Genomic DNA, 22,036 nt, shown 5'->3' with positions numbered 1-22,036 from the left:
ACTCACAAACTTTGGAGATACAAACTTTTTTCTATTTAATCTAGAAAATGTATCTTTTTTTTAATGATGAAACTGTTTTTGCTGACTGTTTTGGGACTGAGAAACCAAACGCAAACTGACTTTTCTGAAGATTTTATTTTCTGTGTGGATTTGGGCAGGGGGGGGCAAGGCAAAAACATTCTACCGAGGGACTATTTGGTTATTGCCAAATAGACGAGACATCGAGGGAAGGAAGTTCGGTGGCGGCGGGATGAGAACGAGCGACAAATCAGTCGAGCTGGCTGACGCGTTTGAGCGAGCCCACGGTGGGGCTGGCGCCGCCCCACTCGCTGTGTCGGCGGTACTCGCCGGGGTGCAGGAAGTACTGGCGTCCCCTGTAGTTGGGGTGCTCATGCAGCATCCAGTAGCCCTCCATCACGTTGACCGAGGAGATGTCGCGCGTGTGGAAACGCTCGTTCAGGTCGGGGCAGTCTTCCATCAGCTCCAGGTTCTGCCCGCCGAAATCCGAGCGCTCAAAGATCTTCATCCGGTAGCTGCCGTTGTACTGCGGCCGCAACAAAAACAAGCCAGCAAATCTTTTCGGCCTATCCATCCGTGTTTTTTTTTTTTAAACAAATGCGCATTTGGAAAGATATTTTTGATACTGACTTTTGGGTCATTTCTGTGGATAGATTTTTGAGATTTTCCTTTTTTGTCATATTTTATATGCATCTCCAAAGTTTCTGAAGGTACCCACAAAATTTGTCAGAAGACAAAACTCCAAATTTGTTGAAAAACATTACTAGTAGAAAGTTTTTTTTCCGTAAAACAAACAAAAAAAAATCACATTATTAGATAAAAATAGATAAATAAGAATGCATTCTTTGACAAAAACATATTTTACATTCAAATCAAAATGAAGTGTTATTGTGTGATCGCGCGTGTGTGTGTACTAGTGGGCGGACTCACGGGCGGCACCAGGCGGCAGGAACGGATGCAGTCGTTGAATCCGGCCCAGCGCTGGTAGTCGGGGTAGTCGCCCTTGTGGAGCATGTACTGGTAGCCGGCGTAGTTGGGCTTCTCGTAAGCCACCCAGCAGCCGTTCTCAACGCGGATGGAGTTGCAGCGGCTGAAGTGGTTTTGCATCTCGGGGCAGTCGCCGCTGCACTCAAAGTGGCGGCCCTGGAAGTTGCGATCCTCAAAGAAGATGATCTGACAAAAAACATGGTTTTTAAGTAGGGGTGGGGAAAAAAATATACAAATCAAGTAGAAAAAGTTCTTTTTTTTATGTGTAAATGTTGTATTTGTGCCACTTACCTTGCTCATTGTGGCGGCGGGTGATCAGAAAATACGGCAGATCGCCTCGGGCCACGTTGTGCACGCGGCAGCGCCTTTATAGAGCCGGTGAGCCGCACGAACAAAAGTGCGGCAAAATGGCGTCAAGTCAGCAGGCTTGCCCAGCTGCACCGACGGCCTCTTTGTCGCGGCTAAGCGCTGTGGAAAATGCGGCCCGTCTGCAACTTTTCCTCATGCAGCAGGAAAAGAAAAAAGAAAAATAAGTCAAATAGGAGTTGCAACATCTGCTGAAATGAAAATTTGTTTAGGAGGTCAACATTTCTCCATAACGCTATTTTTTAAAATTATTTACAAATCAACAAAGTAGACTTTAGTGACTTACCTTGAGCTGCGTGCCGCGATGTGATTGGGCAGTCTTAATTCCAGGGGGCGTTGCATGACCAAAATCTCAAATGAGGCGAAATAACGTGACAAAAGGCGCGTTTTTGTGCAAATGCCTGCGACTTTTATTACTCGTTGGCCTTGAGGGCTTTGATCCGACGCAGCGAGCCCACCGCCGGCTGCTGGCTGCCCCAGTCGCCGCAGGCCCGGTACTCGCCGGGGCGCAGGACGAACTGGCGCCCCCTGTAGTTGGGGTGCTCGTACATGATCCAGAAGCCCTCGGCCACGTCGCACGAGTAGACGTCGCTCAGGCGCAAGCGCGAGGCCACGTCGGGGCAGTCGTCCGTCACCTCCGTGGATCGGCCCGACAGGTCGGGACGGGGGAACAGCTTCAACTTGTACGAGCCCCTGTACTGGAAAGCGGGGTCGGGTTTCAATCTCGGGCTTGGCTTTGGATAAAATCAACTCAGGGGAAAGCAGATTGCTGATCTACTCTTGGTGACTTTGGCAAGTATGACGGCAGTTTTGGAATTTGTTGTCTCTGGCCCGAGATAATCTTTCACTTTGAAAGGCAGCGCACCTTGAAGCAGCAACACTTTCAGGGGCGTGACACAAGTTTAGATTTTTTTTAAACATTTGCACGGCGTTGCCTGAAAGCGCCAGAAGCCGTTTGTGTGATTAGCAGAATTAGAATGAAGGCAGCGGAGTCTTATGGGGTTGTCTGATATTCCTTTTAAAGGATGACTGCTTCTCCTTTGTGGGCCTGGCAGCCAAAGCCTTTCATGCCGTGACCTGCCAGAGGATCTCGAAATGGAATCAAAAGCCCCGCTGATTGACATCCATTTTGAAAAGGCGATCATTTGATGTGCAAGGTGAGCGGCGGTGCACCGGGGCGCGCTGGGGAGAGGGAGGGGGAGGGAGAGGAGGAGGAGGGGGGGGGGGGGTGCCGGAGCTGTCTGTTTGATTGACTCACCGGCGGGAACATCTGGCAGGAACGGATGCGGTCGTTGAAGCCCATCCAGCTGCCAAAGTCGGGGTAGTCGCCGGGGCCCAGGACGTACTGGTAGCCGGCAAAGTTGGCCTTCTCGTAGAGCACCCAGTGACCGCCGCTGGACCGGATGGAGTTGCAGCGGCCCAAGTGGCGCAAGGTATCGGCGCAGTCGCCGCCGCACTCCCACTGCGGGCCCTGGAAGTCACGGCCTTCGTAGAAGATGATCTGGAAGAAGAGAGAGCGCCGTCACTCTGGGATTTTGCTAGCCGTTTGCGTGCGATCTAATTAGAACTGCGTCCTACCTTGCCCATGTTAGCGCCTGACGGCCCGCCTGCGTATTTGGTGCTTCCTTTTATATCCTCCCTCGTGGCGTTTAGCGCCAGGCCCTCTTTTGTCCACTTATCTCCTCTGTGCTAGAGTTTACCTATAGAAGCAAGCGTGGAAGCTTTTGAAAGGCAGAACAAAAGGTCTTTAGGGTGCGTGGCCTCCTAACAACAAAGCAATGGGGGGATTAAAGAAAAAAAAAAAAAAAGGGTCCAGCGGGGGACAATTTTCTACCCATTGCTCCTGGAAAAATATTTGTAAGGGGCATCAAGGAGTTAGGGTTTGTGATTTACAGATATGTTGGGAAGCAATGGCATCAATTTGCAGCCCCTCCCACTCGAGAGCAGAAAGGTCACCCACACCTTTTAGCCTTTCACGGCAAAACAAAGCACGAGCGACCCCTCTTTATTTCCACACTGGCTTTTTGTTGTTGTTTTGTGGAAAGACAATCACAGCAAACGGGCCAGGCGAGTTGCGCGAATGTTCCCGACGCCGCCTCACCTCCCTGAAGGCGAGCTAACATCAAATGGCGCTTCTTTCCATGCACACCCCGCCGAGTGAGGAGAAACCCGGACCTGATTAACTTTTAGCCTTTGACCTCACAAAAGAAAATGGCTAAGATGCCAATAATCATCCTGAGGTTCCCAATTTAGACTCAGCAATTTGAGGCCAAGACCAAAAGGTGGGCTGTGTGAGGTTCTACATCACCAACTAACCGCCCCTCTCAACTTTGTTGTGAATAACAAGCATGCACGCTAGGGTTTGCGGGCACCTCAGTCTGCCAGTAGCGTGCCAACGAGGAGACTTCAGTCGCTTGACAGCGGCGTCGGGATGTTCGATTCGTGCAATCCAAAACGTGGGCTGACCCCGCCGTATAGAACAAGCGTCACCCCCAAAATGTTGCCGTGCGAGATAGCGTGCCAGCCTCGCTCTCTCTCAAAAGCAGCACGCCGCCGAGGCGTAAACAATGGCGCTCCCGTGCGAGACGGCTAGCAAAAAAAAAAAAATAAAGCACGCCAGCCAAGTAAGCCTCTCAGAATAGGGAGCCGGCAAAACGGTCCTTACCGAATCTCCAGCCGCTGCCGCCGCCTCTCTTGTCCCTGCCAGCGCCAGCGCTCTATCGGGAACGGCAGACGCCGGCGTCGCTGTGAGCCCGTGCCAGGGCCTTCGGATTTGCCGCCATGTCTCTGATGTGCTCCGTTTTTTTTTCTGGGGGGATAATTAAGAGGAAACAGTTTGTTGGAAGAGCAGGAAGCAGACGGGAGGCGCTCGGACGGAGCCAGACAGCGTGTGCGTGCGTGCAGCTGTCAATTATACTCTTCAGATTGGAAGTTTTAGTCAAAGTACGCTTAAAGCTTAAAGTCCACATTTAGGAGTCCGTCAACAGAGCCGACGGACGGAGAATCTAAAGCGGCCGCAGAAACTTGGAATGGACCTTTACAGCAAGTAGTTGAGCTTCAGTGCCTCACATGGCCTCCTGTCAAATAAGTCACACTCTGCCCAGTCCAGAGCCCCCTTCGCCCCCCCCCCGCCCATCCCTGTGTTTCAGCTTTCTAAACACGTGTGCCGCGCTCGTTGCCATCTTCCAATTTGTCATGAAAGCAAATGGGTTCTGACAACAGCAAGTGATAAGCGCACCATAGGGGAGGCGGAAAATCGGCAGATTATTATTATTTATTTTTTTTGAATGTATTTATTTATATCTCGACTCATTGCACCGTCTATCAATTATTGATCACATTAGTCGCCGGAACTCCTGCCCGGGCAACTTGTGCTCATAATGATCTTCATCCGTTTTAAAGGAAAGAAAAAAAAAAAAAAAAACTGACTTTGATTGACTGCTTGCACTTTTTTCTCAACATGGCAGCATGAAAGCTTTTTTTTTTTTTTATAATTTGCCAGAGGCCATTTGAATTTTATTTCGAGGAGTCCCGGCAGGTGAGGGGGAGATGGGGGCGTAGGCATTTTTTTTTTTTTGTACGTGAAATTTCAACTTGCTATTATATCAAAAAGGCCTCTGCATGGCATCGTGGAGGTGTACCTAATGAGGAGTCCGCTTCCTCTGTACATCCCTTTTACTTAGCATCAATAACGCCGGCGCCTCATGATCACATGGCCTCAAATTAAACTCAAACGGCGAACGAGGCGTCTCCTGCAAATAAGAGCAGATAGAAAAAGTCTTGGAATTGTTTTGAATGTGTGTTTCTTGGCCTCGTCCCGCAGCGGCCGCGCATACGAAATAAAAGCGCGGCATTAGTGGAGTTGAAGTGATGACATTAGAAGGCGGCGTCCTGAGGGGAGCTTGCGAGTTGTTTGAAATGAGCTTCTGACTGCGCCGCAACCACAAGCACAAGAAGCACAAGAAGCTGCTGCTGCTGCTCCTCGGCAGCTCAAAGAAGCAAAAACACAGCCGCCTTGAATTCATTAAGGCCGATAATAAATGCTATTCATGCTTCAACTTTTTACCCTGCTAGCTTCCATCCTTAAAGATAAAAAAGTGTTATTTTGACCTTCCAAGATTTTGTTTTCTTGTTTGTTTCATCCTCCTTTGGGGTTGTTTTAAGAACTTTATTTTTTTAGAATATATTTTTATTCACATGTATAGTGTGTAACAGTTGTAATTATTTGCATGTGACTCGTAAGTAGACCTGAAAAAAAAAAATGCTGAGGTTTCCACTACTGGCAAATTTATGAACTAAATAAGAAATACAATAAAAAATTTGTGGGACATTTTTAAATGGACGCGACATTTGTTTTTTACATTTTGTTGTTGTGACTACAAAATCATGATTTGTATCTCATATTTCAAAAAAATTATGTCACTGTGTTTTATCTCACATTATCTTTCCTTATTTTATTTTAAATCGAGGTAGCTCTTCTGTCCTGTCCAATCTTAGCCAGATGAAGGTGACAAATCCTTTTCCAACACTAGAGGGCACTGGAAGCCAAAGCAAAGGCTTCCATGAGAACTCTTTTTTTTTGGTCTGTGTTTTGTTGTAGCTTGGAAGTGCATTTGTTTGCTTGCATCTAAACATTTGTAACGCTCGAGCGTGCAACGTGCGAGGGAGCGCTTGGAAACAGGAAAAACAAAATCACTTTCAGGCTGACGTGACCTGCGTCCCCCAGCGCACACGCGAGTGCTTTCAAAGCAAACAAGTCAAAAGTGTCACACGCCACGCCGGGCCGGGCCGGGCCGGAGAGACGGCGGTTGCTCGTGTCGGGGCCCCCTTTGTGCTTATCACTCTTGTTGCTTTGATTTGCCTTTTGAAATGTTCAAAAGTCTTGTTTGGAAGCGTCACGGTTTTTTATGCATTTGATAGGACGTTTTTTTTGTTTGTTCTGATGACGTTTGTGGGGATATTTTAGGCAGGCCCCGAGAAATGGCTTTTTTTTTTGTTCTTGTGATTATTCTTAGGTCCAATAAATTATTTTCAGGGCTTTGCACATCATTTCACATGGCAATATGGAACTCGGTCTGTCATGACAGGATGCGCAAAGTCTCAACAAGTCAAGAGCGCCATTTTGGTGACTTTAAAAATCAACTCACAAATATGAAGCGGGCACACTAACGAGACAGATCATCAGCAATGCGGTTTGCTGAATGGGCGTTTTCATCGTGAGCAAGTTTGATGACTCAGCATCCGACTGGAAAAGCTAACAAGTGGGTTTGACAATGTACAATCTATTGACGAGCTCTTCCGAAGATGCCTCGTCTCATTTTTCGCTTTCCTGCCGGCACTGACGAGCAAAGGAGGTAGAAATCAAGCGCACCAGCGAGGCCTCTGAGGAGCACAACGGACCGGCCGGGACGTCCCGCTCCGGCCCAATTAAAAAAAAAACACCACAATCTAATTCTCATCGTCAAGACCCACATTCTCGCCTCTTTTTAACTTTTGGGGAGTCGTCCTCCCCGCCTGCGCCGCCGTTGTTTTTGCCGTTTGTTTTGGGCGCTACAGCCACGTTCAAACGCTCGCCTGTCACGCGTCGCCTTTGAGGCCACGTTTGAAATGTTTCTCCGTACGCGTGGAGCCGTGATTGACGGGGGCCGTCCCAGAGCGCCGCCGAGGCGCGCCCATGTCTGCAACAAAGGCGAGGAGCTGCGAGAAGAAGGAGACGTGGGACAAAAACCCACCAGGAGGAAAAACTGCTCTTAAAGCCGTTTCTCCAGAAAAAAAATGACGCATTCAAACATAGATGGTCATGTATCTCTTAAATAAACCAATAAATACTGAGATACACCAAGATGTGAAAAATTGCATCGAGCAACTGCGCAATGCAGGTCGCAAACCTTTTCAAGGTATTTTCAGCGTCACGTGAATGCCGTCGGAATACGTGCGTGTTGAACAACATCAAGCAGGACAGGAAGTCCTTGCAAGGATGTCAACATCATGCCAACATCGCAAATACACAAGTGTGTCTTACTAGAATTGAAAGAACATCTATTAGAGGAAAGGCGATCGATAAATGTATACTGCACACTGGAGTACAAAAACAAAAGAAAGGATGGCCCTCCATATTGTACAGCAATTATTTTAGAGGAACGGCGGCGAGCTGGAGGGAGCCAACAAAGCCACCGGCGGCGTATCGCTCTGCACTTACATAATTCATGTCAAGCATATTCAAATAACATTTATCACATTGTCAATCACGCCACGTCGCGCCCGTAAGCTTCTAAATTAATAAGAGCCCCGCCGTTTAGTCATTCCGTTTGACGACGGCGGGAAAAGGGGCCTGTTCCGCAGGGGAGTGGAAGTAAATTGCGCACTTTCACACACATTGTTTCCCCTCCTCCGAGTGCGCAGTCAGAGACAGCGGGGAACATCAGCTCGGGCCACAAAACCGTCAGGACGTTCTGGGATAAGATGGAATTGTGCAACTAAAACAACAACAAACAACTCTTATTCATTCCCAACCAAAAAAGGGAAACGCAGCAACCCAATTAGCTTCCACTAAAAAAAAGTTAATTAGCTCACGAGCAAGAAGAGTGCCCTCTGCTGGACTCGTTTTGCCACATTATTCGAAAAGTCCTAATTATGCACGCCTTCATGTTTTTGCAACTTCCCTCCTCCTTTCTGCGTCCTTGTCTGTCTTGGCCGTCCGTCAGTGAGGCATGATGGGAAACACGAGCGCCTCCTGGGCGGGCTCAGCTAAAGCGCAGACCCCGTCGGTGACCTCCTTCATCAATAAATGATTGTGACATGCCGCTGTCATTTGCATGCACGTTAAAGTGACACCTCAGCGCTTTTGTCTAGCGAGACGTCTGGAAGGTGATTTTTTTTTCTTTTTTTTAAGACGAAAAGGGGCTTTCATTAGCCAAGGTGCGCTTTGTCAAGGCGATCACAGCGCCTTCCTGCAGGCGATCGCAGCCTCGGCCCCTCGCTTCTCTCTAATTAGGCGACAGACAAACGACAAAGCAGCTTTACCCTTGTCTGTTTTTTTTTTCTTAAGGTCATTATGCAAATTGGCGGGATGATGTTGACAAACATGAAAGGCGGCGGACGTTTCTTTCTTTTTTTTTTTGAAGTACCACATTGGCTCCGGGCCGGCTTAATGCCGGCCCTCGGCAGGTGTCGTGTCAATAGCGGGCAGCGATCGATCCGAGGGGGCCCCGCCAAGGGGATTATGACAGACGACGGGATACAAAAAAAAAAGACTTAACATCTGAAACTCTTCCGGTATGAACCACACAATACAACATGGTTGGTGCATTTCGACAAAGAGCGCAGGTTGAAACGTTCCATTGGATAAAAAAGTTTCTTATCCAAGAAAAAACAAACGTCGTCTTTAATCAAGTACAAAGTCCTCAAAGTTTTTCTGATCAAAAAGTCCAAATTTGGAGATTCTGTCGAAGAGGTTTTTGTCATCAGATAAAGCAAAAGTTTTGCCGATAATGAGTTTGCGTGGAAATGTTGAATATTGACGCAGTTCGACGAGCCGGTGGGGCGTTTTCATCTTCAACTTTTGCCGCCGCTAACAAACTTTGACCTATTTGTTTTAAGAGCGCAAACTTTCGCGAGCCAGCCGACGACTTGAATAGACAAAACCAATATTCTCACATGTTTACTGTCACCGCGATGCCTCGAAACGACAAAAAACGAAAAAAAGTCAAATCAAGCCTGCCGTGAACCTCGCAATTAGACTCTTGCGTTTTTTTTTTTTTTGTGTGTTTTTTAAGATTGACGCCACTGATGTCACACTTTAAATTAAAAATCCAAAGCCAGGTTGATCCAAGCGATCTATTTATATGAGGTCGGAAGACTTTGCGTTAGCGTCGACGTGTGACGCCGGGGGGCGTAATTGAGGAACAGGCGTGAGCGTGGCACGTTCACCCGCCCACCCGCAGCCAACCTTTTCTGCCGACGTCTCTCAAGTCCTTGACAAAGGCGGCGGTGGGGGGGGGGCGGGGTCTTTCCACTAGCGCTAATTACGCAGTGCTAAAACTTGAGTGCGACAAGCGAGGCCCTCGCTAATTGCTACAAAACTTTGGCGACGTCGACGGGATGCTTTTGACAAGTTGGGCTGACACGTTGAGGAAGCCTAAGACGCAAATCAAATTGAAAGGCTTGTCTATTTTTTTTCTTTTCTAATACCCGGGTTAATTTATGTACCAGTTGTGCGGCGCTATCGTTTTTTGGGCTCTCAATTAGTGAGCGAGCCTCAGGGAGCTAATTAACAATTAATTAATACAAAAAAAATCCCTGACATTTGCAAGCCACTCAAGATGTCTCCGCTGAGAGCGTTGTGGGAAATGGAATTATTGGGGGGGGGAGAGGGGGGACAAAAGCCGGACCCCTCGTGACCTTCTATCGAGTGTCCGATCAATAACACGCCAGGGTCGGTGTCTTTGAGGTTCCTATTGGCAAAGACGGAGGGGGTGGGCCAGGGGCCACAAAGCACATCATTTACTCCCAATGACCTCATCTTGGGCGGATGCAAAAAAAACAAAAAACGGCCATTTTGCAGCGGGGGGGCTTCAGCAACGGCAAACGTTTGCTATTTGTCGCAGCGAGCGTCGACTGCGTGCGGAATTCCCGACGGGGGGGCTCGGCGGGCTGATTTAATTTGTCGTATTAACACAAAACATGGCTACGCGTGACGCGCTTGTCAGCGCCGCTGAGCCTTCAAACGGTCGTCAAACCTGCGCCGTTAGTGCAGAGTGGTTTTTTTTTTTTGGATGGGGGGACGTTGGGGGACGTCAAAAGCGCCAGAACGGCACTTGAAAGACGAGCGCCGCTTGAAAGTATCTTTTACAGTTTGTCGGCGATGCCATCGAGGACTCGATTGTGATGTTCGTTTACTGTATGGACGAGCTGCGCTCGCCGTGATGGAAAACGGTTATTTCTGCCAAAAATCGAAACTCTGGTGAGCGGCTACGTGTCGTCCCGCATTAGCTGCCGCAACAAAGGTCAGGCCAACAAACGGGGGCCGCTCGGCTCGACCCCCGGCCGTACGGGAAGCGCAGCCTGGCAATCAAACAAGACGAGGAGTGAGATATCAGCGGCTCAAGTCCCATTAAAGGCTCATCTCAGGCGGCGGCGAAGTGCATCGATCGCTGAAGAGCGTTAAAAAAAAAAGACACAAAGGCGAGTCAAGAGGGGATCTGAAAAGGGGCCGACCGGCGGAGGAGCCATCCCGTTTGTTCCCTGGCAGCTTTGGACCGAGGCCTCCGTGAGCGCGGCGCTCTCTGGCGCCCCCCGCGGGACCGCTTTGATGGTTATTTGTGCAAATATCCCGCTCCGACATCTTAATCTTCCATGAGGTGATCTTTGCATGGGGTGCGGGAAAGCGGGAAAAGAAGAGGCAAGACAAGAAGAAAAGAGCAAGTGCACTTGCGAGAGCGTGGGGAGCCCGAGTTCACTACGGGGGCGGCAGGAGTCAACCCCTCCCTGCCTCCCTCCCTCCGCCATCACCACCCAGCCGCAAGCCCCGGGCCTTTTTTGCCGCAACATTAAAAAGCGGCGAGCGGTCGATACGGAACGCAACTCGCAGAAAGAGCAAGGGAGGGATTTCGAAAAGATCCAAGAAAAAAAAAAAAAAGACGACACAAGAGCAGCGCAAAAGAGTTATACAACGCGGCGAGATCACACAAAATCGAGGCAAAGGAAACCGGCGTCTCCGCATGGCGAGAGCGCTCCCGCTCCCAAGACACAAAGTCGTGCTCCCAATGAAAAGTGCCAGGTCAAAGGGGGAGGAACAAAATCTGGTTCTGGACAAGGCTAAGCCCTGTGCCAAAGTTGGGAGGACAGAGGTGCAAGGAAGCAAGAAAGGACGTCACAAAGCCAAGCGGCGAGAAGCACTTCCTCGCCATGCTAATGAGCGCAGCGTGGAAAAGGAGACTTTCAAACATTTGCCGCTCGCTTTTGGAGATGTGAGGACTTGTTTACGCACGGCGCATTGTTCTCAAACGCTTGCCGTGCGCTCTCCTTCTCTTTCGGCGTCTCTCACAAGTTCTTTCAAACGCGAGATCTCCCAAACACTCCACACCTGGCTGGTTGGCTGACTGGCTGACTTCAAGAGCTTTGAATCGTCGCACACGTCTGCGCGGCTCCATCTCGTTTTGCTTTCTTTTTTTTTATTTTTAATCAGGCATTCAGCTACTTGTGTGTTCCAAGCATTCGGGTAGACATCTGTAAGATGAACAGGCGGGAGAAAGAAGGGCCTTTGTGAATTCCAGAAGTTATTTGGCTGCACCTCTTGCGGTGGAATTACGGTAGTGAAGGTTCAGGCCAACTAAACTAGCATCAATAGTGGAACACAAACGGTGAAGAAGCACAAGTAAACACACGGTCGGGTATTCTTCATTCTCTGCGAGATATGACGGCCTCGCCCGACTGCATAAGAAAATCTGCGTGCCAAATAATAATTCCAGTATATAGTACACACAGCAAAAATGACGGCTAATTCAACCTACATTGATCAAAACTTCCGAGCCTACGTAACGAGAAGAGACACACAAAGCAAGGAGCAAGCGCAAAAGGAAGCGAGGCGCCTTCCATTTCAACTCCCGCTTGCCGACGTCCCCCCGCCCACCCCCTTCCAAAAACGACGACAACATGCCCCCGTGAGGAACGGCGAAAGATGAAAAAACAAGAGTTTACGGCAAAACAAAGGGCCGGCGGCGCGCGGTAGGCCTTTAAATCTGGGACGGCGGTCCCAAAGAGGAACGTCGCTCGCCGGGACATGAAAGCGCCAAAGAGTTTTTAAGCGCTAGCCGGCAGACGTAGACGGGAGGCCATTAGCTGCATTGCGCGCTTAGCGCCCGACAAGGCTCCCCCTAGCCGCGTTTGAACCCTCTTTTTTATTTTTTTCTCCACCGTGGACGCACAGATTGCCCGTGTCACAACTGATTTGTAGCGCGGCAAAAAAAAACAGCCAACGTGTTTCATGCAATAACACGGCGGCCCGCCTTGTTTTCTTTTGGAAAGGTTGGGCTCTGATGTGGGAATGGAAAAATAGTTTGCTTCAGTCACTATGGTTTTTTTTTTTTGTTGGGGGGGTTAGGGTTTTTAGGGTTTTTTTTCTGTTTCTGTTGGCACAGCCCCCCGGCTGTGCCAACAGAAACAGAAAAATAAATAAAAATGCTACTATTGGGTTATTTCGGAAGCTTTTACTATGCTGACACTTGAACCAAAGCAGGCTACAATTAATTTAGATGCTCAAGTGTTGATGGAGTGAGTGTTGCTCCCGAGGCTTATCACGCACGCACGCGCGCACGTAAACAATCTGGCCATTTAGCGGCAGAGCGAGGGCGGAACGTCGTTATCGGCGGCGGCGGCGGGCCCGATAATAAAAAACCTCAGCCTACAGAGGTAATGCCGTGGGGCAAATGGAAAGATGCTATCTCCAGGAGCGCATCATTGAGACACCCGCATCTCTGCAGGATGCTGGCCCAGGACAAAAAAATAAAATTTGGAGCTTGACATTTGTCACACTTTCCCTATCGACTTGAGTTATGATCAATAATAATCGTCGGGCGGGGAGATTGACATCGATTGCGAGTCAAACTGCTTTACTTAAATGAATTTAGGAAAAAAAGCTGGGAGGATGCAACTGGAACGATTCAATGAAGTCACGCTCGGTCAATTTTTTTCCCGCTCAATATTATAACGGTCACATTTGTAATATTGGGATTACGAGTTGGCTTAAACTGCAAAAATGTGTGATAAGAATACACCACCTTGAGAGAATTTAGAAAGGTATATAAATCATATTGTACATTGATTCATTATAATTTAATTTTTTACATTCATTTTATATTTGAATATTTTGTCAAGAACACCGTCACACATATTTGTATTAAACCATTAAATATTCCAATGTACACATTTGATTGGTTTCATGTCTTCACGTTAAAAATAACACGACCATTTATTTTACGTGGATTATGTGTTTAGTCATCAGAATTCCTTCACTATATAGTATTTGATAAAAAAATATCGGTTTATATTTAGTGTGATAAGTATTTTTCTTATACTACTACTGTATGCCACCATATATTTCATATTTTTAAACTAAGCATATTTGTCATTGGAAATGTCCGTCCAAAAACCTGTTTGTGGAATTTACATTTCTCATCTTGAAATCTTTTTTTTTTTTTTTTAAATATTAATCTGTTTTATTTTTTCTATTTATGTTTATTTCCCCCTCACAGGAGAAGCACTACTTGTCCCTTATAAATATTAAAATGCACATTTTACTTTTGAAATGCTGATTCGGGTAAGGGCCGATATTCTATTTTTATTTGCGCTGGAGTGTCGTGTACCTGGTTGCCCTCCTGCGTTGCGCTCGTGCTCCCCCCCGGCAGGTGGGCTCCTTTGTTCACTTCTCCTCCAGGATATTTTGGGAGAAACGGTCACGGGCTCCTCTCTGATTCATCCCCTCGCCCAACGTCAAACACTTCACTTGTGATGCCAACGCTCGGCTCGGGAGCTGACAAAAAAAAAAAAAAACACACACACAATGGGGGTTTTGTTAGCCATGGTTGCGGCACGGCTATTATTGGATCACCTGCTTGTAATTTCACCTGCGTAACTTTTGGGTCACATCCTGTGTTGGGCGGAGGGGGGGGGGATGCTGGCCGTAAGAATGTCAAAAAGTGAACGTTTGGGGAACATGCTTACGAGCTTGCTCTTGGAAGGAATTCGACTGGGAAAGTTGAGCCGCGGCCGGATTTGCATCAGCGTTGCTGGATGTTTGGGGGTGCAGCTACATTTGTCAGTAATGAGCCCCCCCCCCCTACACCCCCTCATCCTTTTAAAGATCTTTGTTATGGCGAAAAAAGAAGAAAAAGACGAAGGAGGAGGAGGAGGACGTTTAATGATGACGTGTGCGGTCTCCAGAGTCCACAACGCGCGCGACTCCATTCAATTATGCAAATGAGGGCCCGCCGCCGCCGCTTTGGCCGTCACTTTAATGACAACGTAAACACACTGAGGAGGCCCTATTTAGCTATCTGGAAGTTAATTGTGTTGGTCATTAAAAGAACTATCAACTGTCATCATGATGACACACATTGCACACACACATATTCAACAACAAGAGGGGACGAGCTTATATTGTTTGAATTTCCCAGCTATACAAGCAGTGTTGGATGTTGGTGGGAGGGTTGGGGAAACATACACACGCCAACCACCAGGTGGCAGAAGAGCACAAGGAAGGAGAAGACAAAACATAGCCAGGCACTTCATTAGATACAGATTGGATGCATTTGATATTATGATGACATTAGAATAAAAGATGAGTTTTAAGAGGGGAAAAAATATTGTAAGAATATTAGGAAAATAAAATCGTCACACAGGAATTTAATCATATTAATATAAATATTGCAAAAATTATTCATCATGTAATACGTTTTAATAATTTCACATTTAACTTCGATATTCCGTATTATTTCAGAACATATGTGTAAAATGTAATATTTTATATTTATCTTTTTGCAGCGTTTGTTCAAGCCATTCTTTAATCGTGACGCGCACATTTAACTTCGATATTCCGTATTATTTCAGAACATATGTGTAAAATGTAATATTTTATATTTATCTTTTTGCAGCGTTTGTTCAAGCCATTCTTTAATCGTGACGCGCAAAAAAGTGTGTTGAGCATCAAAATATTGAACATGAAATATTTAAAAGCAAGATTGGCATTTTCCAGGCAAACTTGAGGTGTGACGTGTGGTCGCACAGGACACGTGCAGTGATCCCGTTTGGCCTCTAGGTGGACTCCCCTGAAGCTACGTATCAAAGCGACAACATTGTTCAGAAAAGTGGCTGCTTTTTTTTTTTTATTCTCTCTTTTTTTTGTCTTCTTGTGTTCTTTTGACTTGATGACTGCACAATGGTCGCCGTGAGCGCTGGGGATTGAAGACAAATTAACTCGGGAATGATTGTCACATCAAAGCTCGCCTCGCCTCGCCGCACTTGTCGTGGACGTCCGCGCACGCAGCGAGAACGTCGCGAGGGGCTATTTTGCTTATGGCGCGCCCGTTCGTCTTTGAACTTTTTGTGTCCGGCTAATAAATAATGACCGGCAACACGTTGAGGCGTTCAAGGGCGGGATTGATATGCAAAGTAGCAATATTGACGAGAAGCGAGTCGATTGCAATTCTGGTGACAACATCCGGCGAACGCTACCTTGACTCTGGATTTTTGTTTGCTCCGTGACCTCAGTTTACTTGTTTGGTGCTCGGCTGACCTTTTGCGACTTAATGCATCTTTGTTTTTGTTTACAAAGTCATGAATGTGAAGTCACTCACTTTTGTAGTTGCCTCATCCCATGTGCGGTCATGTGACTGGTTAAGGCCGACAACGGCGTCTCCTTTTCTGAAACAACAATGAAACAGAGTCAACATTATTTTCTCTCTTTTTTTTTTCCGCTCCACTTTGAAAACGATCCAACGGCGAGGTTCACCGCAATGTTTTGTCGGAAGGCAAAACTATTTTTGAATGTCTACAGTTTGGTGACATAATGTATGGTGTCAAATTGTACGTTTGGCCCCGCGTGCTCGTTAGCGAGCGCTTGTGAGGTCCGCCATGATAACGGGCTCAAGCGCTCTCTTTATAGAAGCCGAGCGCAGCTTGCAATTACGTCGCGGTCGTAGTAGAAAAGGAAGATATGCTCACTGGCCGGCGAGGCGACGCAGAACTTAATTGGCCTTTGCCCAAAGAAATAGAAACACGTCCGCTTGAAATGTTACAAAAACTGACGGAAAGGCGTGCTTGTTTTGTTTGACAGGGCTCACAGGTTTGGTGGCCAACAATATTTTCATGGCATTTGTTCTCATCTGCATTTTGAAAGAAAAATGGGACTTGGAATGTCATGAAAAGATGTGGAATTCCAAAATGGGGGGGAAAAAAAGCAGCGATTGCGTAGTGCTCGAGTGTGCCTGCACGTGCACGACAACAGGAAAGCGCTGACAGAATTTCCTCGGGAGGGACAATAAAGAATTTTTGGGGAGGAACATTTTTGCTGATGCACACAACGTGTGTGCGGGTGCGCCAAACGCCGACCTCATCATTTACAAGATGGAGCCGCTAAAAACCACAAGAATGAGACAGGAGGCGCCACTTCACACGAGTCTCTCTTCTTCTCGCTAGTTTCAAGTTGTCCCCGACTTTTATTTGGAGAAATATTAATTTGGGAGAGGAGTGTGGCGGCGGCGGCGGCGGCATCAGACAGCGAGAAAGCAAAAAGAGGGAGAGGTGCAATGTGAGCACATTTCCCCTCGCTTGACGTTTTGCTGAAGTTTGTACGCCACTTGAGCCGCGCTAATGATACCAGCAGAGGATCCCTGGGGAACGCCGTCCGTGGCTTTCCAACGAGAGGTATTTCAGGAGACGCGAGCGCGGGGAGGGGAGGGGCGTGACGACCGCGAGGCCTCATTCCAGCAGCTCTTCCTTCCACTTCTTGTGCACGCGCAGATTGTGTGGCTTTTCATTTTTTTGGGATGGGATCCTTCTTCTCCGTCACCGTTCTCGGTTGAGGCCGATGAATGTTCAAAGCGTTAACGAGGCCCTGGCACAGTCGCGCGCAAACTGGCGCTGAGAGAAGGAAATTCCGATGCGAACACGACGGCGCGCCGTATCCTCGGCGGGGGGTCTGCACAAATTATACAACAATCTGTTTTATGGCTCCCTCTTTTCAATCAAAGGTCAAGGCATTGTTGAGCCCAAAATGCTCGGTCTAGTTTTACTCAACAAGAATCCCCCCCTCAAAAAATGAATGTTTTTTTTTCCGTAATTTCCTTCTGAATTGGTGCTATGAAGATGAAACTGCTAAAAAGAAATTCTCTTTTTCAGTGTAGAACTTTGCTCATTCTTTTTCCTGACGTGGTCTTGCTTCCCTTTGCGCCGTCCTTCCCCAATGCCCAAGTCGTGACGGAGCCGCCCGCCCGACTGCCATCGCAACGCTCCGAGGAAGTTAGCGGCCTCCTCTCTCTGGAGGCCGCCGCGTTCCTCTTGATCTCAGCTACGGATGGGGGAGTGTGTGAGTGTGTGTGTGGGCTGCACAAAAAAAAAAGTGCGTCATCATCCCAAGGATGAAAGTGTGTGAGTGTGTGTGTTTTGGGCAAGGTGCCTGCCCTGGAGCGAGATAACGCAAAGACAAGCAGATGGGGAACTTAAACGCAACGCCGCTCGGGTAAAGCCGAGCTGGCACAAAAGTGAGAGGAGGTCTTTAGAACATCTCCCAGCCCGGTGCGGTGGATGCCAGACTTTTTTTTTTTTGCATATTCTTTCTTTTAGCAAACTCGCACTTGACAACAACTCGGAAAAATGCCAACAATGGCTCTGTTTGGCGCTTGGATCCGAGCGGGCCGAAAAGTGCCGTGAGGACGGCTGACAGGAGAAGGCTGTCGCCGCCACCGTCGTGGTGGTAGCAAACATTCAAATGACGTTCAATGTGTTGACGGCCATAAATCGCGAGGGCCTCGCGGCACAATGCCGCGCGCATGCTGTCGTCTGCCCCGCAGGTCGGAGGTCAACGTGTCGGGTTAATGACGGTTGAGTTCCTGACACGACAGCGCGTTTTTTTTTTATCTCACAAAAGCCGGCAAGAGGACGTCGAACGTGTGACAAAATTAAACCCGACCGAGCTCACTCCAAAAATAAAAGTGAGATGAAATTCATGTTGCCATGACTCCATTTTGTGGCGATAATTCCGTAAGATTAAATTCGCATTGAGTGAGTGACGCACTGAGGACACTTGCTGGTGGCGTGCAAACGGCCGCCCGCCCTCGCCTAACATTTTGATGGATGAGAAACGAGATGGCAAATTGCAGCGTCCGTCCTGATGGATGACACCATTTGGCCTTGCTTGATTCCCCCCCCCCCCTTTGAATGAAGCGCACGAGGACGGCGCCAATCGTTGACGCTGCTTTTTTTTTTTTTTTTAAATCCCAGCAGCCCGCATCCATCTTCATTTCAGGGGGACGGGGCGGCTGCATTTGTTTACACGACAACATCCGTGTTAAATGGTCCCTTCTGCAAGCGGCGCCGCTTCAATGAGCAGCAGCGCCCGAGTGCATAAACATAATAGCTAAATGAATATCTTCAAGTATTCACTTATCATTGAAAAGTTTGCATTTCGGAACTTAATAAATAAATAAGAAGAGGCCAGTGCGCTTGTAAATGACGGCGTTGCCTTGCTCGCTGTCAAACATTTGTGTAGCTTCCTGCCGGATGCTAACTTGCGGACGTCTTAATCCAATATTCCTACAGATGTGCGCCGCACTCCTTCAAACGGCGGAGGAAGACAATAATTGGCCCTTTAACGGTAATCAATGCCCCCCCGTGATCAATAGGAACCGCCCCGTCCGTTCCCCGCGCATCATCTGGAAACATCGGGGCGCTGTGCGACCCGCTCTGCCAGCCGCCAGCTCCCCTCGTGACCCCCGTGACCTACCTTCTTCCAGGACCGCCAGGCAACATATCAAAGGGGGGGGGGGTTTCCCCGGCAAAATCATCTCAATAAATAAATATCACGAGACGATGCCTGAGGGCAGGGCTTTGATGTGGGAGGGGGGGGGAGCAGGGGCCCCCTTTTTCGATTTTTTCTTTTTTTTTCCTTTTCCACCAGGATGCCACAAGATGGTGCCAAGCAATATTTTTGTATTCGACATGGCTTTGGCCTGAGCGCGAAAAATACAAACACAGCCATTTAGTTGATTAAAATAACAAGCTGCTCCTGGGCATCACTTTTTTTTTTTTGTTGCTTTATGTTGCACCAGAAAATTGAAGTGCACTTCAGATACGCTCCCTGTCAAGTGACAAGAAAAATTAAAAGCACATACCCCCCAAAGAACTGTGGTGGATTTTCAGAGGCTGAAATCAATTCATGGCCATTTGATTGGCAATCCTTGGCAGGATTTCACCCGCAATGAGTGCTTGATTGCGCCTGTAAAAAGAAAGAAAGAAAGATTAGGAAACAAAAGGCAGCAGAGACAGGCGAGGGGGTGAAGATGTTCCTCTTTTGTGCACGGAGGCAAACGCAAGTCAAGCAACAGTGTGGGTGTTTTTTTTTTTCTTCTTCTTGCGTTTGCCGGAGTGGCAATCCGTCAAGTTGAGAGCCGCCGAGCTCCTGGCGAGCCTACGAGGCATGTGCGGTGCGCCGTTGCACGCTGTCCTCAGGGCGAGAGCGCGCACGCACTTTTTACAGGGGAATCGACAAGAGGAGGAGGAGGAAACTTTTTTCCGTGGAACGAGCGCACAGGGGGGAAACGTGCACTCTTGCAAGTGAAAGCAACTTTAGTTCCAAACATGCATTTTCCTTCTTTCGCTTCATTTCTTTTTTACGTCAGTACAAAAGCTGATTTCTTTTTCAATGAAGCAGATTGAAGGAATTTACCAGAGAGTTGTCGTCTCTCTCGGCAAGCCACCTCGCCAGTCGCAAGAAGCTGAGGCTTTAAATGGCCACTAAAAATGATCAGTTGGAGGTGGGTGGCTAGACCCACTGGGCTGGAGAACAGTGAGAAAAGGTTTTGTCAAATTTCATTTTTAAAATGTTCCAATTATTTAATATTTATCCAAAATTACATTTTTCATGTCAGTAACGAATGTAATGAATGTTGAATATGTAAAACTGTTGTAAAATTGATTAAATGAGTTAGTCCAATATTTTATTTACAACAAATACATGAATATTGAATATTATAAATGAATGAATACAAGTTAGTGCAGTTCTCAGCGGCTCTTGTGATCGTCCTTTGCCGACCGACCCAGAGGAGCGCGTTGTTATTATTATTGATATGTGGCAGCCGCGGAAGTTGCATCACCTTGACAAGGTGGAAAAACAACCGTTTTTTTTTTCTTCCCGAGGCCCACTAGTGGGATGTACCTTCAAATCAAGGAAGGGGAAGAAAAAAAAAAAAAAAAAAAGTAAGAAAAGGCACCCGGCAAGGTGCGCTATTAAGCCCGGGAGTGTCAGGACTGCTTAATGAGGCACTGTGGCAAACTTTCAGCCGTGCCAGATAATATGAATTATTTGTCATCGGCTACACGTGCATGTGTGTGTGCGTGCGTGTCCCATCGCAAAGCGGGATGAAGGCGGACCTTGATGGAAAGATGTGGCACTAGCCTGGGGGCTCGCTCCACTCTGAGGCTAGTTAGCCGTCTGCGCGGCACAGCGCCATCATTAGGGAGGAGGGCGCTTGTGGCGCCAAGGTGACACACCAGCCGCTCATCAGTCAGCCGGCGAGCACGTGGATGAGGGTGACTTGCTGGCATGGCCTGGAAAAAACGATAAAATAACAAATTTAACTTTGGAAAAATGTGATTTCCCAGTTTAAAGCGGAACTCGAGTCCTAAATTTCTGCAGCGAGATGTTTTAAGTGCCCCCATGAGATGTAGCATTCGGATTAATTTTGCATTCTTGAAAGGATGAAGACAACGAACGCACCTGCTTTCATCCATCTTTGGGGTCGGACATTTTGAAGTTGTTCTGCCGTCACCCGAAAACTGACATGGGTGCCCTCGGGCTCGCGTTGCCAACCTCACCGCTCACCCGACTTTTGCAAGGCCAACCCAAAGCCACTTTGACATCAGTTTCAGTCGACAGCAGGGGGCAATACAATATCAAAATGTCGGGGCCCGGTGTAAAGTTGACAACATATTTGTCAGAAAAATAGTTCATCTTTGTTTGTCACTTCACATGTTGGAAATGTTAAAGCTTTCAATTGGGTGAAAAGCGTTCAGGATTGAAGAAAAAAAAAAAAACAAGACGACATTTGTGACTGCGGCGAGCTGAAACCTGGCTAACGGCGGCGTGCTGGATGCAGGCGTGCGCTCGCCGGCAGCATCGGCCTTGGTTGCCGTTGTTGTGGAGCCGCCACATCAAAAGCGGTGTTTCTTTACTGGGCGATACAAAGCCTTTGGTTCTCCTCACTATGAAATTGAACCGCTTGCGTGTTTACACGGCGCCAAGACAGTTCAAGGGCGAGGCCCACACCGATGCATTAAGTGTGCATCTCCAGGCTCTACATTCACAAGGAACAAAGAGCCCCAAACCTCCCTCCCTCCCTCCCCCCGGATGTTCTTTGCGTGATTGGGGGACGGCAGGCATATAGCAGAATACGTGTTCAGAATCCATACAGCAAAGCAAGCGCAGTGGCAATTGGACACTTACAGAAACAAATAAAAGAAGGAAAACGTGACGCCGCCCGGCTTCAATAACCTCGATGGAAGGGCGCCATAATCACCGTTGAGTCCGTTGTTTGAAGGTCAAACTAAATACCTTAGTGTATTGGATGTACGGAATAAAAAGCTGCCAAAGGACATACACGGAGATTTAAAATAAGCCGTAGACGAGCTGACAAACAGCACCTATGTATCATTTGAACACAAACGGTGCGGCAACACATGTAGACAGCCAAAAATACTCACGGGCATTTAATCTTTGTCCTCGGCAAGGGTGGCTTAATATTACCGTAGCTTCGCTCACATCACGGACTGTAAATCTATGGAGTAAAAGACAAACTTTTCATGTTGCACTCTTCTTAGAAGAAAAACTAGCAATTACCAGCCTAAAAAAAAAAAAAAAAGGAGCAACTCATGTGTGTTGCAGATGACGATGATG

The 22,036-nt window shown here is 47.7% G+C and overlaps 2 protein-coding genes across 2 annotated transcripts; both read right to left on the bottom strand.

Moving 5' to 3' along the window:
* Nucleotides 1-116: 116 nt before the first annotated feature.
* On the bottom strand, nt 117-1,613 carry LOC133142789 (gamma-crystallin S-1-like). The gene is made up of 3 exons (XM_061264339.1): nt 1,297-1,613; nt 949-1,191; nt 117-544 (listed from the first exon to the last, which is right to left on the bottom strand). The coding sequence occupies exons 1-3, from the start codon at nt 1,303-1,305 to the stop codon at nt 269-271; spliced, it is 528 nt and encodes a 175-aa protein (XP_061120323.1). The 5' UTR covers nt 1,306-1,613; the 3' UTR covers nt 117-268.
* Nucleotides 1,614-1,662: 49 nt separating this feature from the next.
* Nucleotides 1,663-20,686, bottom strand: LOC133142788 (gamma-crystallin M2-like). The gene is made up of 8 exons (XM_061264338.1): nt 20,515-20,686; nt 19,257-19,360; nt 15,723-15,789; nt 13,734-13,900; nt 4,037-4,180; nt 2,950-3,071; nt 2,630-2,872; nt 1,663-2,069 (listed from the first exon to the last, which is right to left on the bottom strand). Exons 6-8 carry the CDS (start codon nt 2,956-2,958, stop codon nt 1,785-1,787), a joined length of 537 nt encoding a protein of 178 aa, XP_061120322.1. The 5' UTR covers nt 2,959-3,071; nt 4,037-4,180; nt 13,734-13,900; nt 15,723-15,789; nt 19,257-19,360; nt 20,515-20,686; the 3' UTR covers nt 1,663-1,784.
* Between the last annotated feature and the right edge of the window lie 1,350 nt (nt 20,687-22,036).

Source organism: Syngnathus typhle, linkage group LG18 (genome assembly GCF_033458585.1).
Source record: "Syngnathus typhle isolate RoL2023-S1 ecotype Sweden linkage group LG18, RoL_Styp_1.0, whole genome shotgun sequence".
Taxonomy (NCBI): Eukaryota; Metazoa; Chordata; class Actinopteri; order Syngnathiformes; family Syngnathidae; genus Syngnathus; species Syngnathus typhle.
The sequence above is the reverse complement of the archived record's forward strand: the minus strand, read 5'-3'. Positions and strand labels throughout refer to the sequence as shown.